The sequence below is a fragment of the Anabrus simplex genome, chromosome 1, assembly GCF_040414725.1.
Source record: "Anabrus simplex isolate iqAnaSimp1 chromosome 1, ASM4041472v1, whole genome shotgun sequence".
Lineage (NCBI taxonomy): Eukaryota > Metazoa > Arthropoda > Insecta > Orthoptera > Tettigoniidae > Anabrus > Anabrus simplex.
This window is the reverse complement of record NC_090265.1, coordinates 1,009,812,060-1,009,831,138: the sequence shown is the minus strand read 5'-3', so window position 1 is coordinate 1,009,831,138 and position 19,079 is coordinate 1,009,812,060. Positions and strand designations below refer to the sequence as shown.

Sequence of the window (19,079 nt, the reverse complement as noted above, 5' to 3'; positions counted from 1 at the left end):
AATGTTATTTGTATACAAAGTTATTTGGAATGGATAATGTATTTTGAGAGAATAGGCTTCGATGTTGCAGTTGGGGCTGGAACGCCTGCTGCAGCTACTACCTATGATTATGGCTATGGACGCACTGCACAGACTGCTTATGACAGCACGAAAACCTACTACCAGCAACCAGCTGCAGCGGCAGCCACTTATTCCACTACCGACACCCATTACCAAGGTAAATATAAGCCTACATCTATTCGGAGGTATGGGAACTGGAAATGAAACTTGCAACAGAACAAAGTCTTGTTCTATTTCATGTTTCTATCTCTATATAATTTCATTTGAAACTTGTTTGTTCCTTTCCAGACATTAAGTTCAAATCCCTTATACGATCCTAATCATTACAGAAAAATGTCACACTATAAAGTAGTAAGTTCTTGTTTCTGTTCCCTCTATTGCAGCATCAAAGCCTGCATTTAGTACTACAAGCACATACGCTGCTACTACTCGACAGGTTACCCCAGCAACTCCTAAGGCAGCTTCCTACAGTACAGCATATACGACTCAAGGAACTCAGGGTGCTAATTATACGTCAGGATACACTGCTGCTGCTGCACAGACTACTAACACCACAAAAGGCAAGTTATTCTAAACTTTTCTGTATAATATTACATTCTGTTTGAAAAATTTTAAATTTGCGACCAGGTAATGCAAAACTTCCTTTCCTTTTTGGCAGCACATAATTATGATATAAACTGCTAAGAGACCAGGAGTAATGAATTAATCACATTACTGTATATGACACACAAATCTATACATCTACACCCATCTTATGCCTAGCCCATTATTCTGTATGTAGGTTATTGGTGATATTACATGGTAATTTTCTTCACATGTGATTTTTAATTACCATACAATCCTGAATACCACCCGCCACTGAATAAGTCCCGCACACCTGAATTGCTAATGACAAAATTTGGAAGGAAAAAATCACATTTACTTACCAATGTTTTAGGTTTGTTCAAATGTGTTGCAAATTTGCCAATTTAAAACACTTTAATAATAACACTAAAAACATACCTGCCAACTTTCCCGATTTTCAACAGTTTTTCCCGCCTCCCGATTATTCTATTACTTCACCAGATTTTTAACTTTTTTTTTTTCAAATCTCACCATTTCAGCTTTTTCATGCCAGTGGTCAGAAGTCCTTCGGTCATTGGCTGCTTTCAAACAAAATATCGACGTTTATTAATGCGAGAAATGTCCGATTTTTATATTGAAACCTGTATATCACGACTCGTATATCGATAGTCGATCTCTCGTTGCGTGATATGTTCGTTTTCGTTCACATCAGTGTAGTTGATTCTAGACTAGTTGCTAGATATGTTTTTTTTAGTAATTTAGTTACAGAATTTCAATGATAACTAGTGACTGTTGTAGGTATTTTAGGAGCCATTTGGAGACAATTCTAATTTTAATTTATCTCAATATAAATAAAATAAGGGTTTTGTCTGTACATTGCTCAGAATTGATAAAGAATGATGTTTCTGTACCGGTCGTGACCACTGTAACAATGGGAAAGGCGAGTTTTAATTTTCCCTAATTTCTACCTGTACTGTGTATATATATATATATATATATATATATACCCTTGTCACGAAAAACGGCTGAAAAGAATTTAATAAAAATTGGTATATGAAGTCGCTACAATCTAGGCCATAAATTTTATTCACGCTGAGTGACATGGTAGTTTAGGGGAAGGCCTAAAATTTAATTCTTAAATATTTGTTATTATTGGCCCTATCAATAAACACTACATAAATTGAGTTATTCCTATCATTTGTCTTATACATTGTTACCGTACTGGCTATGATAACAGATATTCATGAATTTTGATTTTTTGTTAATCCGTATCAACACCGAACCACAAAAAACGGGTGACCAGAATTTAATGAAAATCTGTATGTAAAGTCGGGGAATAAGGAACTACAGTCTACGCTATAAAGAAATTCATCTTGTTCGAAATGGTAGGTTACTGGAAGGTGCCAAAAATTTATTTTTATTACCTATCTTAATGGTTATATCGAAACGCACTACATAATCCAAGTTATAGAGAATACAATTTCCGATTATTTTTCTTATTCAGTTTTAGCGTACTGACTATAATAATATTGGTGGTGATGGTGATTAAATTGTGAAGTTGATTACAAGAATAAGAAAAAATGTCGTGAAGGAACGATCGCTTGAATAATAACTCGAGGGAGTCGTGAAGGAAAGGATGACTCACATTACATTAGATGCTCCAACATCACAGGGTCGAAAAAAAAACTAAATGTGAAGGCCTGCAATATAGAAAGCTCATAAAATTGATCAACAATAATGATACATTGACCATTGTTTGTTGTGCTTTGTGCATTCTGCTACCATTTATCTCCGAGACATGGGAGTACTGTGTATAGAGTATTAACAGCCTGGCTGAATATTCTCTTGCACGATCGTTGATTGGCAGGAAGTAGCTGGGGAGTTAGATCTCCCTCTTCTTTAGCATGCCATTCCTCTGGTTCATACATTTTCTGATATTATTGGCACGTAACACACTAGTTCATCATAGTATTCCAGCTATTTGATACCTACACTGAGGCAGTGATTGGAATGGGCAGTGTGCACACTTAAACAGAATAATTACACTGGTGTGTTCGGGGTTGTCTGCAGCCTGGTCATTCTAGCTCTGGAACTTAGAACTGTTAGTTCGACGCCTGTAGTACATTTTTTTTTTTAATGTCAAAAACCTCATTTTTAGTCTTATTGAATCCAGAGGCTTTGTCCATATATGCTATTGTTACGATGAGATGGAAGGATGCCATCCAATGCAGCATTATGGAAAGAAACTTGGACCTGGGACACAGTGTTGGAGGAGGAGTGGTGGAAAGACAGAAGAAAGTGGAGAGGAACCATGTTTTCCCCTACTCGGCTACAGCTGGATAAAGGGAAATGATGAGGATTATTGAATCCAGATTACATTCAGGAGTGAGGGTAATTGTTTCCACCTATTCAATACTACAACAGTGTGACGTTATTAATACATCACATATTTATTAGATTTCAACATTGGGACCGGTTTCGGCATTTGTTTGCTATCATCAGCCAAAGGAAAATTGTTACAAGGCTTTATACACATCAATATTAACATAAATTTAAAATACATGTACATACAAATTGAACCATAGTCTTAAATTATTTTGTAATTTGGTGTGCACCATACAGCTTTTTAATTGAAATTACTAGCGTATTTCTTATGCGATATAATTTCTTAACTGTGTACAATCTTTTGGATATGAATACAGTAGAACCTCGATAATTCGAAATCGGTTAATTCAACATTTTACCTAATTCGAAGAAGGTCTCGTTCCCGGAAACATGAGATACAGTTTTGCATGTTACTTAAATTGTTTAATTTGAAGTACGGATAATTCGTAATTCGAAGTACAATGTCGGCCCCATTACCGAAATTTAGACTTTTAATTCGAAACTGCCTTTACATTTCAAAACAGTATGTTGAGTAATTTCAACTCGAAATTTATCTGCGTCATAACAGAACGCGTGTTCCAGAACGAGGAGTGGTACCGTAGCTTTCCGCGTTACACTCACTTCGGTGGATCTACAGTGCGCTTCAGGATTGTAGATTACAAGGTGACGCATGATCAGTGCGACAAATCCTCTTGGCCGATATTCCTGGCTCTCTACACCGGGGTCGCCAACTCATTAGATAGCTCCTCAATTGAAGGTAATCACGTAGGCTGAGTGGACGTGGATCCAGCCCTTATATCCAGGTAAAATTGCCTGACCTGGTCAGAATCAAACCCAGGCCGTCTGGATGAGAGGCAGGCATGTTAGAGCGCGAATCCGCATTAATTACCAGTACTAGAGATCAAAATCTCGATACTTATATTAAATTTTACAGGCGAATCTTCGTCGGTTTGCCGTGAAAACTTTTCAGTTCAGCGACGTTGATTAGCCACTCTCTTCGAAAAATCTAATTTTGCCAAGCCAAACGACAGTCGACCACAAGTGTTTTGATTTTCTCATCTAATAAAGTACATTAGATACAAAAGCGCCGAACATGGGGACCAAGTCCCTTTTCTTAATCTTCTATTGTAATTTTGTCTCCGGTATACTCTTCATGGTCAGTTTCTGGAAAACTTGTACCGCGTAAATTAGGCCTACATCAACTTTTAAAGGTTATGTTGAACACTAAAACATGGTTTCGAATGTAAGTATCAATTCTCAAAAGTTCTCGAGTGCATTACAGCAAAACCTCGTTAATTCGAAGCTGTTGGGACTCAAAAATCGGACTTTGAATTACGTGATTTCGAATTAACCGCCAATTCGCAATTGAGAAGTACGAACGCTTGCTGCGTTACAAAATATTCTAAGGCCCGTTACTGCATGCAGTTAACCGTGATTCGGTTTATTCAAAGTATTAAACTTCATGGTTAGGTTCCATATTGGGTTAAGACTATACTTAAAATAAATACAAATTTTTTAATGTTCCACCTTCACAGTTTATACCGTTCAAATGCCATGAAAATATTTCCGAAATGTATCTAACAAGGTGCATTTCCAATGTTCAAATAATGCACTTGGATAAGTCGACAAACATAACCTCATGCAACGAAAGGAAAAAACCACACAATTCAAAGTGAGGATATATTATGCTGGTTCCCCTGTGCAATAGCATAATTTTTTTGGATTTCTGTACTGTTAGCATTTTTAGATGCTTTGTACTGGCATGGAAAGTGTCAGACACCCTTAAAACATTGTGGCTTATCGAACTTTCCTATGACGTGGGGATAAAGTTTGTAGTTTCCGTGTGCACTGCAACACACTACAATGACCCCCATTCCCCACCCTTGTACGATTTACCGACTGACACTTTCTCCTTTTAAACCATCAGACCGTTTGGGCTCGCATTAAAATAAGCAAGGCAGTTTCATCAGCAATGACAATATTGTTCGGTGTCTACGAATTTATTATATGAGCCAAGTTTTTTTGTCAACTGTTGGCATCGCCAGTGTTCGCGGATTCTGTTTTTCTGCATACTGCCTGTTGCGTGATATTACGGCGTTCCTTAAAAGGTTGAATACGAAAGAATTCAGATTTCATTCTACTTAGCTATCATGAAGCGCACTGTAGACCCACCGAAGTGAGTGTAAGTGCGGAAAGCTACCCCTCCACGTTCCGGAACACTCATTCTATTATGACGCGGATAAAGTTTGAGTTGAAATTACTCTGTAACATACTATTGTTTTAGAATGTAAAGGCAGTTTCGAATTAAGTCTGAACTTCGGTAATGGGGCCGACATTGTACTTCGAATTACGAATTATCCGTATTTCGAATTAAACAATTTAAATAACATGCAAAACTGTATCTCATGTTTCCGGGAACGAGAGCTTCTTTGAATTAGGCGGGATTTTGAATTAACCGATTTCGAATGAGGTTCTACTGTATATTCACTTCTGCCCGTCACTAATCCAATCATATTGGAAAGAGAGGAAAAATCGTCAACACTTTAGAAATTACGTTTATTCGTGACCTTGAGGTCATCTGGAAATCTCGCTTGCTGCACATGTCAGTAGGTACGAGTTGGAAGTGATACAAACCATTTAAATCTAACGTGCGCAAATAAAACAACTGCATGAAAACTTAAAATTCCCAATCTTACATTAGGACCAAAACTGCAATATGCACCTTCCATGGCTTTCTTTTTTTAATGCAAGGTGCAACATCTGTTCTGGTCTCGATAACATAATCTTGTACGATAAATATAAAAAAATACTCAATTTGTGTTAAGAAGGAGCAGTTTCGATTCCTGCCAGAAAGCCCAGTTACTCTTCAGTGCTCTGAGGAAAGTGCCGAAAACCTGTTCGGCAGTACGATCGAAAAAAGTAAAAACATAAACATCTAACCCTGGACATAATGTGGACGTTTTATAAGTGCGAACATTTGACGAAACTCGTTCTGTCTTCAAGCAGAGCTGTCGAAATGCGCCATGTCTCGTTACAATTGTGGCCACACTTTGCTTCATGATTTCAGAGATCCTCTGAACAATACCACCCGAATGCGATGGTGAGATGGTCCCTTATGCAAGTTCACCGCCGATCGCTTTTCCAGTACGGGCGTTAACGCCAAGATCCATAAGTATGCCATAGCCGTCCTTTCGTGAGATACAGATTATTGAAAAAAGATAAGATCGAGGATTTAGCATTGATGGGACTGAAACGTGATTTAATTACGATGCTCGTGGGACCCCGTAATATGAACGCATATTCCTGAAAAACGTAGTTTCCGGGAGCGGATAATTGAAGTTCCACAGTTTTAAAATTGTTTACTTCAACCTGTAATTCTAACAAGCTAACTGCTTGTGGCATGTTATTTAAGCCCATATTGTGAAAACGTTCTTCCGCCTTGTTTTAAACTTTAATGTTTCTTTACACCATTCTGTCATGAGTCCGTGGGTATCGCTGAGACATTTCGACAGTGCCGCGCCTTCGAATGTCATTAGAGGTAGTCGGATTTTGAAGGGCGGAAAAAAGTCCATTCGACACTCCATGTCGTACGATGTTGGCATGTAAAAGATCTCTGGTGACACATTTGGTGTTTACCCGACAAAATTAATTAAATCTCAGCCATAGACGCCCAAGAGAGTTTTGGTTTACTCGGTCTGCCATCTAGTGGGGGCCTAGAGTAAAACGGAACGTTGAAATTGACGAGCAGACAGCCAGATTGCGTCAAATTGAAATGTCTGCACACGGTAGCTGAGGCCATACGATTATTATTATTATTATTATTATTATTATTATTATTAGTGCACGTTACGGGTAATTGATATGGAAGATGATTGATTGATCGTATTCGATATTCTGCAGTGTATAAATAACAGAAAGAAAATGTATGCCTTATCACTTGGTGTTCAGTGGTGATCTAAAATGAAAGCTCTTGTAACAGAAGGATATTACAGTGAAACCTTGTTAGTGCATTCCTCATTTACACGTTTTCCCACTTAGCACATTGTAAATTCGAAGTCCCCGATTCTCATCGTATTTAAATTTTGTTTTATGACCGCTTAGGATCACTTTAGTTAGTCTATCGTTTAGGTCTTTTTGAAGAGATTGTTCGGGCTTTACGGTCCTCCCAGTACTTCTTCAGACGCTCCGATCTTCGTGCTCTTTCTTCGATTGAAAATATGAGTTTTGTTGGTTTGTTTCGCATAAGCATAAAGCAGAGTTTTGTATTCAATTTTATCTTATTTCAGTGGCTTGGTTCTAAAAGGGCCAATGTCAAGAAACCTGTTTTTGAACTATGAGCATTTGAAGTTTTGCTTATTGTTTTCCGACTATCTGTTTCAACAAATAACTTTATACTTTCTTTGTGGAAGTCACTTGATTAAACGCTAATTTTTTCTATCGTATTCTTAAAAAATTGCCAGGTCTCTAATCTTTATTGGTAATCTAACATTATTGACAAGGGCTTATTTAATAAAACGTTCACTGTTCGTTTAGTACTTAACAGAGACATTGACCCTTTTAACATGTTGCAAGACAGGATAAAACATGTTTGTATCAGTTAATATCTCAATTTCGATAAAACATGACATTGGCCCTTTTAGAACCAAGCCACAGATTTGTGGTGTCTTCTGTTGTGAGGCCTATTTCTTTCAGATCCTCTCTAACTTCTCTGATCTGTTTACATCCTGTTGTATTTTTTGAGATGAGATTGTGTTATACTAGTTGTTTCAGAAGTCTTGAATCCTGCATCCTCAGGATGTTGAAAGAATCCCAGTCTCCTCAACAGCATAGTATATGTAATGGGTTCTAGGTCTTTGTTCATGACTTTATGTATTATTCGCCACTGTCCATCTTTCTGATTTTTTTGTTGATGCAGGTCCTTCCAATCCTTTAATAATTTTTTGAAGTCTGATTGTTTATTCAAGTGAAAAAGTGTTTCTGTTCTGCTGTAGGGTTTTATTGATGCATTTCTTCTTCTAGATATCCCATGTTAAATTTTGTGCTTTAGCTAATCTATTTGTTCTTGTTTGGATGGAGATTTTTTGTTTAGGTTATTTTATTACTACTAGATATTTAAATTGAGTTACTATTTTGATTTTATTACCATTTATGGTAACTTCTTTTTAGTTGTGTTGGTTTTTGCCTTTTTTTTTTTTTCAAATGATATTTTGAGGCCAATTTTATTTGCAATGTTTTGAAGTTGTGATATCCAGGTTTTTGCTTTTATGTCAACTGCTAGTAATGCTAATTCGTTGGTGAAACCCAGGCAATTCGTTTTGATTTTTTGGCCAATGTTTATTTTTGGGGGATATTTCCTAAACCATTCCTCATTACCATTTCTAGATCACAAATATTAGTGGTGAAAGCCATAATCCGGTTTTAATTTCAAATGATTCTGATATTTCACCCCTGAACTTTTCATTTGGTGTTAGCGAGTAAATTTTATTTTGTTCATTAATTTGGGGTGTAGTCCAAGGTGTCACAATTTTAAACATTCTCTATGGATGCAATTGTAAGCTTTCTTGAAATCTACAAATGTTATCACCATATCTCTGTTTCTTCTCCTGTTATAGTCCATTATCAACTTACGACTCGTGGATTGATCAGGACAGCTCCTCCAGGGTCTGAAACCTCCTAGGTATTCTCCTAGTTCTTTCTCAAGTTGTAAAGTTATCCTATTAAGGATGATTATTGAGAAGATTGTGTTTGTTATGTCTAGGAGCGAGATTCCCCTCTAGTTATTCGGGTCAGTTTTGTCTTTTTTTTTTGTGCAGTGGGCGAATGAGGACTGTTGTTCAGTGTTCTGGTAGTTCTTTAATCCAGATAGAGACAAGTTGCTGATGGAGGGCAACATTTGCTGATCTTCCTGCATATTACCAGATTTCTGCAAAGGTCTGATCTTCTTTCTCTGCCTAGTTGAGTGTTGAAGTTGCCTATTAATAATTTTACATAGTGTTTGGGGATGTTATTGATATTGTCCAATAGGTCCCAGAATTCGTGTGTTTCCTTATGGTCTTTTGAAGAGTTGTTCTTATCATTAGTAGGAGCATGGGCATCTATTACAGCAGTGATTTTATTAGATGCCTTTAAGGTGAGCGTTCAGTCGTAAAAACTGATTTGAATCAAGTGAGTTTATTATTTTGAGGCTGACCAAAAATCATGGTCCTAATTGTGGGACATTCATCACCTCTTCCTGGGTATACCTTTAATAAAGGCTGTGTACCCTGGAGATTCCAAGGCATTCTGGTCAGTGCTTTCTAATTTTCTGTAATACCATATGAATTTTGTGTTGGTCCGTTATGTCAGTGATCACTTTCAGCTTGCCGGTGTGCATGAGTGAGTTCATATTGTGTGTAGAGAAGTAGGTTATCTGCTTTGGTTTCATTCTTGATTTTGTCTCGTTCGTGTATGTAGTACTGGGGTATTTCCGTGCCTTCGACTCCACAGTATCTTTTAAGTGGCAGACCACCATATCTAAATGCTGCGTTCTTTGAACTCTTGGTTCAGGCGGTGCTGCAGTATTCCTTAGAAGACCTTCCATTTTTTACTGTCAAGGTGTCTCCTGTGTGGGACTAGGTCCTGAATTACAACTCGGGATATGATCCAGAAATATGTTATCCACTCGGATAACTCACTAACAACCTCACGCAACGAAAGTACAATAAGCATGATTCAAAGACGAGAATTTTATGCTGGCTCACATCTGCAAGTGCTTTATTCATTGGATTACTGTATTGTATGTATTTTACATGCCCTGTACTTGCACGGAAGGTGATCTATATAAAAATACCTCGCTTATCACAACACGAATTTTCTTGTATTAACTCTTGGTACGATCACATTTTTCCTAGCGCTGAAAATGTGATCCCTTGAGAAGCAAGCGTGATTTTCAACTCGGATAGGGGGCTGTCGCCACAGTTGCGTGATTACAGTAAAAGTGAGCCTATTTGTGCTTGCATTCCATTTGGAAGTTAGAAGTGTATTTTGTGTCGAGTGGTACAGTGAAGTTTCTTGCACGATATGGTAGCCCATATCTGGATTGGGAACATAACCGTGTGAAATTGACTAGCGTGGTGCATATTGTCTTGTGATAGCCTAGGTATGGATATGGAAAAAGTGAAATTCCTTTCTAATGAAAAGATTGAAATCTCTGTGTACTGGCATGTGCGTCTTTAAGAGAGGATGCAGGTGAAAATACAGTACATGGTCCAAGGAAAATGCCCGTAAGTTCTAAATTTTAAAAGATATGTAGCTGAAATCTTGTACTCTCACTTTAAACACTGTTACTAATAGTTTAAAGTACTTATAATTCATAGTTTCACTAACTACATGTTGAAGTGATTTTTTTAAAATTACCTCTTCAAATTTTTATGGTGCATTGTCTACAGAACTACTGAGTATTTCTTTCTAAAATTTTACCCACAGGTTTAGAAAGCATCGAATTAAGAGCCTGTGCAACAAATTTCTGATCTCTTTTAAATTGAAATAAAAATTAAAAACTAGTATTTCTGGAATAACCTGCATAAAAATGACAATCTTCACAACATAATTTCTAAACTAAACTAAACTAAAGACTACCAAGTTTCATTGTTTTACATGTAATAGTTTCTGAGAAAATGCACCAAATGTGTAAAAAAAAAAAAAAAAAAAAAAAAAAAAGTTGGTTGGTTTTAAGTTTTAATTTGAGATTGCAGTGTAATACCTGGTGCTGAACTTTTCAGTGCTGGCCATACCCATACTCCTCATCTTCTTTTGCACCTACCATTTCCTTTTTCCTTGTTTGTTCTGATGGGTATATATCTTCAAAACATCCACTGTAGAGTCTGCTTTGGCTATCCACACCTCGTTGATGCCTTTGGAATATTTGTAGTAAATGCACCTGGTGTAACCCCAAGGTCTTATAATACATGAATCCTGCCCATATTTCCACTGTTGAATACAAGACAGGCATCATAAGCCCCAATTTTCAGTACATTTGATGAAAGGATGTTTTGGGGCAACGTAACCAGATCAATCAATTGAAACTCTCGTTAGGATTTTGTGTCTTCCCATGTACACATTTCTTCAAAAGGTCTGGATGTGCCAAGAACTGGTAAGTTGGTTTCACAACATCTAAAACAGCTTCTGGCAGGTTATTGTGGTGAAAATTTGACCCATCAACCTGTGCCTTTTTATAGCCATACCATGAAATGTTGCAGAGAAAATGGTGAGGGTTATCATCATTTGACAGCGTAAGTAAAAAGGGCACTAGGGAAGTGTTGCAATACGCAAAACCGGTTCGCTGCACACCCCTGTTATGGTGAGAGATGAAAAGAGGGATGAAAACCGGTCTAGAAGACAGCAAGGCACGATCTTCACACCAGTTGTTACCAAGCAGTGGGATTGAAAGCAAGTTAACACAATGCTGTCCGCTCACGTATCAGTACGTGTTTCCAAGCACGGTGCTGTGCAGCCGATCACGTATGAATACGTGTTGGTGCAGCTCTGTCTTTTGATGCCATATAACGGTTATTGAGGAACTACTTGGAGGTTATCGTTGATGTACCTAAATTGTAGAAAATCTACGCATATTTTAGTACTGGTTTTGCCCGTTTTTGTGCGTAAATGGCATTTGTTTTTGCCTTCGAATATCTCCCGTGTATCCATCAATGCTAGCAAACAAAAATGGCAGCGCCGGTAAACATTGGATTGACTTCTAGTGATATTATACGTGAATTATACGCTGATAACATGTCATGTATCCAGTGATTGTGAGGAGAGTGAAGATGAATTGTATAATGATAATTCTAGTGCTAGTGTCGCGCATTTATGTCGAAGTGATGCGTTGAATGACACGTTTATTGCACCATGCGAGCAATGACCTGTTGCTTCAGATAGCAAAGATGGTCTAGATGTAAGTACTGTTGATAATATTCTCCCTATTTCTGGCAGTGAGTGGTCTAAGCAGGATATTTTACTCCTTTTGGAGTCTTTCTCGGACACGGCTGGCGTTAAAATATCGCCGAGTGTACCTGAAAATATAGGTTATGATGTCAAGTTGTTCATTTGTAATGACTTGTTGGAGTATATGGTGGAGGAATCAAACAGATATCATCAGAATGCACCGAAATATAAAATCTCACCACAGCTATAAAGTGGACAGATATAAGTCTGAATGGACCCAAAATTATTAAATTATGATACCCTGCAACAACTCTATGTCTCTGCCAAAACCTTCCGGCCGCAGGGGCCAGTTATACATCAGATGGGCCGGACAGCAATGTGTTAAGATGTCAGTGTGGTCTAAGGTGAACATTGCACAATTATCTGCTGCAATTTTGCTCGTGGATTAACTGTTGATTAGTGCCTTGAAGAAATGACTCCTGTGCTGGGGGAAGACTGTCCACATCGGACAATAATTTTCCGCTGGTACAAAGTGTTCCGAGAGGGGAAATTTTTGAGTTGAAGACGATCCTCGTTCTGGGCGACCTTCTGAATCAGTGATTGAGGAAAACATTGAAGCTGTGAGGAAAATGTTGCAAGAGAGGCGGTTGACATATCGACAGGTAGAAGAGACCCTCCACATCCCTGCATCAGCTATTCATTCAGTTCTACACGACCATCTCCGTGTTAGAAAGGTTTGTTCCCTTTGGGTGCCCCATTCACTTTCAGAGGAACGAAAGGCACATCGAGTGAAATGGTGCCGAAAAATGCTAAAACAGTTTGAAAATGGGACTTTGCGTAACGTCAATAGCATCGTTACAGGTGACGAAACTTGGCTTTATTATTACGAAGTCCCAACAAAATCCCAGAACAAGGTGTGGCTGTTTGAAGATGAGGGAACTCCTGTGACTGCAAAAGTCAAGGCCAGTGAAGAAAAGGATGATTGCAGTATTCTTCACTAAATGGGGCATCCTTAGTCGGGTTTTGCTAGAAACACAAAGGACAGTTACTGCGGAGTTGTACATTGAGACTTGTCTGCCTCAGGTCATCCAGGCTCTCAAGCAGCTCCGTCCAAGGTCAAGGCTCAACACCTGGCTCTTGCATCACGATAATGCTCCAGCACATTGTGCTAATTTAACAATGGATTTTCTTGCCAGATCAGGGTTAACTGCTTGATCACCCTCCACACAGTCCTGATCATGCGCCATGTGACTTTGCACTCTTCCTAGAAGTGAAGATGAAGCTGAAAGGGCGGCGTTTTGTATCCGACGAGGAGTTTCTGATACCATGGGAGCAAGAGTGTGAAAATGTAACCAAAGAAAAGTTGCAGAGTTGGTTCAGTGACTGGTTTCGGCGTATGGAGAAGTGTAGAGAGTGTGGTGGAAATTATTTTGAAAGTCTAAAGCGATCGCTCACATTGCAAAACTTTCCTAGTGCCCTTTGTATGTGGCCCATACAGCATGCTGTACTTTCTTTACATCCCTAGTGTTATTTCTTATAGCATTCCTGTAGATCAGAAGTTTATGTATTTCTTTGGCAGTTAGTCTGTCTTGACCCTCTATAGGTTTGCCATCTGCAAGTCTTTTCTTACCCATTTCCTTTTTCAATTTTGTCTGCCCTCCATTCTCTTCTGTATGTGCCTTTCACATTCATGTTTTTTATACTGCAGCTTGGGCCATAGGGCTGGCTGTCTAGAACACTTTTAAAGGCACTAGAATCCCCATCCCCAAGATATTCTCTGAACCTTACACCATATTTACTTTCAGAACGGTGAAATATTAGTTTCATGCCTGCTAGCCCCATTCCTTCACTTGATCCTGAATAATTTCTACTGCACTCCATCCTATGTTGTTCCTGCCACTGTTCTTTAATAGGATCTGCCATTTTCTTGTTGAACAAGCAGCACAGTATTTGCTCACAACCTGCAAATCCAAGATCTTCCCTGTCGCAATGCTGATAACTGTTGAAACCCCATGAAGTGATGTCTGACCTCGTTTCATCCATGTTCCATCACAGGAAACTGACAGATCTGTTGCTGGGGATTCTGAATTAGGTTCAGTCTCTCTTTTTTCAGCTATAGCCTCCTCAACTGCAGATACTAAATTTGTCCTAGCTACTTTTTCACAGATGTAAGCAATCTTGTATTACTGTGAACCTGTTGACCGGAGGTGGCATATTCATCAGGCCACAAAATAAATTTGCTCCCTCCAAACACCTATACACCTCATCCCATAACAAAATCTAATATTAGCATCATAACCCCATCTGTTTATTGGTGATGTTTTGAACTTACTGTCTGCTTTGCATTTCTCACAAACTATGTGAAGAGTGCTGACAATCCCAATCCTTTCTGTACAGTCATCAAATAAGATCATAGAATGTGAACCACAATTAGCACATGCACAACTGCTATGAATTGCATCACTACTTTGATGTTTATCACTCTGAGGCCACTACATGTTTCCTTCAAAGTATTGCTTGGTAAAATACCTTCACTGATTTTTATTTTGAAGATGCACTCCTATCTAAAATTTGTGGGACGACTTTCACTATATTTACACGTTGAATCCTATTCCTTTTCACTCAAACTCCACCAGAATGTTTCCCAATTTTTTCATAAGAAAAACCACAACTAGAAAAAATATATTTGGTAGAAGCACTTCTCACAAGCAAGCAATTTTGACCAAACACATGGTATCCATGCTTTGTTTGCATTGTAAGGGAACTGGAAGTGCAGCCATATTGTCCACAGCCTTCTGAACGATATCGAATATTTCCGAGAAATAACGGTCAGAGTAACGAGATTTTTAAATTTATGTCGAGCTATACAGTGACAGGAAAATAGGGGCGTGGCACTATATTTTTCATTTTTATGCACTTAGAACTTGAATACGGAAATGAAACTTCGGAATTGTGAAGTTAAAACCTCGTACTATTTCTAGAGCCAAAGAAAGTCATTTTGTGAAAATTTCACCTACATCCTCCCATAAGCGTGCAGAGGTCGTGAATATTCAACTCGCACCTTTGAGTTTTGACTTGGTCCAATTTTTCAAAATGGCGGCCAAAGTCATTCTGTTGCAGTTGCACATGGCGAAGTACGGGAAAATGTCATTGTAACGAATGCCAGTATAACGAAATGTTCAGGATAGCGAAATTATTTTTAGGCCCTTTTCCCTATTTAATGTGTTAAAATATTTCATTGTAACGAATTTTGAACTTTCAGTATAACAAATTAAGATGTAGCCTTTTTCTTCAAAATATAATTGAAATTCATCCTGTTTTATTCGCCGGGTATTTCGCACATCTCTTTTCAGTTAATACCAGACTGTACTTTCTATACAACACAGGCGAAACTACCTGATTACAAATCGGAGGAAAGTAAGCTAACGCATCGTAATTCTGACAATCATGTTGCCTACCCAATAGCATGTGAAGATTACCTTACACAGTTTTGGTGTACCGGTACCGAGCGTCATTACAGTAAATCCTTGTTAATTCGAAGTAGTTGGGATGCATACATCGGATTTTGAATTAACAGTCAACTCTTATTTCAGAAATGCCAAACCTTGCCGCAATCCAAAATATTCAAAGAACCATTACTGCATGAAATTAACCATGATTCACAGTTTAAACCTGTCGGAATATTATGGAAAAAGCAGTTTCCAAAACTTTTCCAACAAGGTCCATTTACAGTATCTCATCTGCAAGTGTTTTATTCATTGGATTACTTTATTGTATGCATTTTATATGCCCTGTACTTGCACAAAATGTGCCCGACACCGTTAAAACGCCATGGCTTATCAAAGTTTCCTATGATGAGGGAATAAAGTCTCGTTCCTGTGTGCATTGCAACACAGTACAATGACGCCAAACCCTTATACGATTACCCGGCTGGCACTTCTCACCTTTAAAATCCGTTGTGCTTGGCATTAGAAGAAACAATGCAGTTTCATCGGTGTTGATAATATCGTTTGCGGTGTACATATTTCTTATGAGCCATGTTTTTCGCCAATACCAGTGTTTGCTGATTCTTGCTTCTCCGCACACTGCCTGCTGCGTTCCTTAAAACGCTGAACGAAAGATTATTTCACTCAAACATAGCAAATATGAACCACACTGTAGACACACTGGAGTGAAAGTGCGGAAAGGTACGCTGTACAATCTGGAAGACACGTTCTCTCATGACATGGATATATGTTGAATTTGAGTTACTCTGTAAAATACTATTTAAAAAAAATGTAAAGGCAGTTTTGGATTAAATTTGTGTTACATTCAAGTGCAGTGGTTGCTGACTACTGTAAATATTCATGTGTCTGGGAGATTTTGGAAGAAAATCAGGTTTTTTCAAAAAATAAAGTGGAGGAGATAATGTACCGGTACAGGGTAAAATTTGAGATGCTGAAAACTTCTTGCGAATACCTGTATTTTATATCCCATCATGTAAAGAGTGTGCATGTATCCTAATTTTGCTCTCATTTAGTAAATACAGTTTTCAGCTTTATGTGTAAGTTCACATTGAAATAATATAGATTTTTCAACAGGTTTAGCAATAGGGGAGTTCTTAAGAAGTATAACAAATTTCTGAGGTTCCCAAAATTCTGTAATACTTGTTAACCACCAATTCATTGTCTGTGTGACCAATAAGTCTTATAACCCACTGCTTTGAAATAAAAGGCTTCTACTAACATTAGCTGTAGAAAGAGTGTGATCTACAATAATACTTGTTCAATAATACTTAGACATTTTTATTGGCCCCTGTGCATATGTTTTCAGTTTGTTTTCATATTTATACTCTCGTGTTACCTTTTAGTACTTTCCTCTCATCTTGAGAAAAGGCAGATATAGTTTTCACTGTCCTTGCGGATACGACGTAAAATGCCTTCATGGATGAAAAAATGGTTGGTATCTAGTGTTTCCTGTCCCCTTTGGGTAGTTTTTATTAGTATATTTAGTATGTTTTCTCCCTTAACACATTAATTTTTGTTGTCCCCTGCAGAAAAGTCTTAAGGTTTTACTGTATATGTTTAATATATCAGTTTCAAGTGGCATTAAAAAACTTGTTATAGGGTGTTTGCTATTGCAGACCTGCCCTGTGAGGTTTTCTGTTATCTGTATAAAGTATTAGAAATGAGCAGTTTTGGGACACATTTCTGGAAATCGAATAAAATTAGTGATTAAACAGATTGTCAGAAATTCAAATTTATGGCAGATATCCTGTTCAATGTGAATATACAGGTCTAGGTTTTATGGCTGTGGGACTTTCGTATTGTCACAGTGAATGGTATTCCGATATTCAAAATACAATTCATGTGTGTCAAATTGTAGGAACTTGCTTGGGAAGAAATTTAGTCTTCTGAATACAACCTTCCTTACAGTTTATTTTGAAAGTACCGAGCAAGTTGGCCTTGCGGTTAGGTGCGCGCAGCTGTGAGCTTGCATTCGGGAGATGTGGGTTCGAACCCTATTATCGGTAGCCCTGAAGATAGTTTCCGATTTTCACACCAGATAAATACTCGGGCTGTACCCAAGGCCATGGCCACATCCCACTCCTAACCCACCATCGTCATAAGACCTATCTTGTGTCTGAATTGTGTTAAGCCAATTATAAAAAATATATATTTTGGAAGTAAACTTTTTATATAAACACTGTGAATTGACTGGGGGCAGCAATTTGTTTTGAGGATTTGTCGGAGGGGTCTAAACTTAGTGCATCAACTTTCAAACAAGAATACGTTGTAACCCGCAGTCATTGGTAACTGAGGGATTGTAGTTTTGCACTTTCATGCTTGTCTTGCTTGTGGCATATGATAAAGACGAAAGTCTATTTTACTTGGCTATTGGGGATTTGTAAAAAAGGTCAAAATATCAGTGTAGCACTTTTGTGGGTTACAAGATCTCGTGTGCACATTCAATATACACTTTCTAACCCTGTGCATTTCTTGACTGTCCATAGTGCTTGAATTTTATGATTCCCCTGCTGTGCTTAATGCTCTAAAATGCTAGTAACATGCGGTCATCGGAAATGTGTTGGAGGAAATTTTTAAGGGTCTTAAACCACATTGAATTCTGATGACCCAGAGTTCTCAGCGCTTCGTTGGGTTTTCCCTGTGTGTATTTATAAATGTCGTGTTCCGATTAGAAATTGAAGACATGGATGGAAGAAGGGCGTACCTCAAAAAAAAAACACTTTTTAGATAAATGAGGTTAAAGAATTATAACATCAAACACTTTTCTCAGAAATACAGAATTTTGGAATATACTCAACTACATTCCTGATTTTTTCATAATATGTATATCAAATATACTTATAAATTGTGTGGTTTGTTGTCAATTATTATTTTGGAGTTACGCCCTTATTCCATTTTCAAGAAACATTTTCATTAAAAATTGTTATTTACATTGTTGGAAGCTTGTAGGCAAGTTTTACACGTTTGAACATTTGACAGGTCACAGGATGTCATTAGGGGAGTCACTATATTGAGAATTCTCCACTCCTACAGATTCAGCTTCCCAGCAAAATATTTTCAGACCATGCACATGCATCTGTACATACAAAGCTTACTAAATCTTTAACATCTTTTAATTTCCCGGGTTTAATACCTACATGAGGGACTGGCATACAACCCAAATATCTAGACCTTATATCCTTCAATAACTGAAACTTGTTATGAAATGTAATATTAAAAGTCTGGCTTCATGATACAATTCCTTCAGGAGAGTAACATATGACGTACTTTTGAATTGAAAGTCCTTTTGTTTGTGGTGTTGCAAATGACAGGGCTGAGAACGGCAGACCATTCGGATAGTAAGGTTTGGTATCCGAATCATCAGAGATCATTTCACTTGGTATGTATTCACTGTCATCTGCTGAAAAATCAGATGCTTCTCCTCCCGTGACTTCTCCTGCATCAGCCATTTCGCTTCTCATGAGTGATTAGTGCTGGCTTGCCGTAAGTCAGTATTGGAGTGTATTTTAATTCAGGCACGAGCAATATTTGCAAGAACGGTGCAACTCGATATAGCACTTCACACGCCATCTAGTGACACTGAGAAGCCATTTAGGTAGTATATAGAATAGCCTCCAAGGAACGTATGTATGCAATTTACCA

The 19,079-nt window shown here is 37.9% G+C and overlaps 1 protein-coding gene across 4 annotated transcripts in view; it reads left to right on the top strand.

Moving 5' to 3' along the window:
* Zn72D (Zinc-finger protein 72D) overlaps positions 1–19,079 on the top strand; it is a 166,164-nt gene that overhangs the window by 31,019 nt on the left and 116,066 nt on the right. For 3 of the 4 annotated variants that reach the window (XM_067136934.2, XM_067136933.2, XM_067136936.2), the window contains exons 3-4: positions 56–217; positions 444–620. In XM_067136934.2, coding sequence (XP_066993035.2) covers positions 56–217; positions 444–620 — 339 coding nt within the window. The remainder of the gene's footprint in view (positions 1–55; positions 218–443; positions 621–19,079) is intronic. The other variant, XM_067136935.2, reaches the window with a different exon arrangement.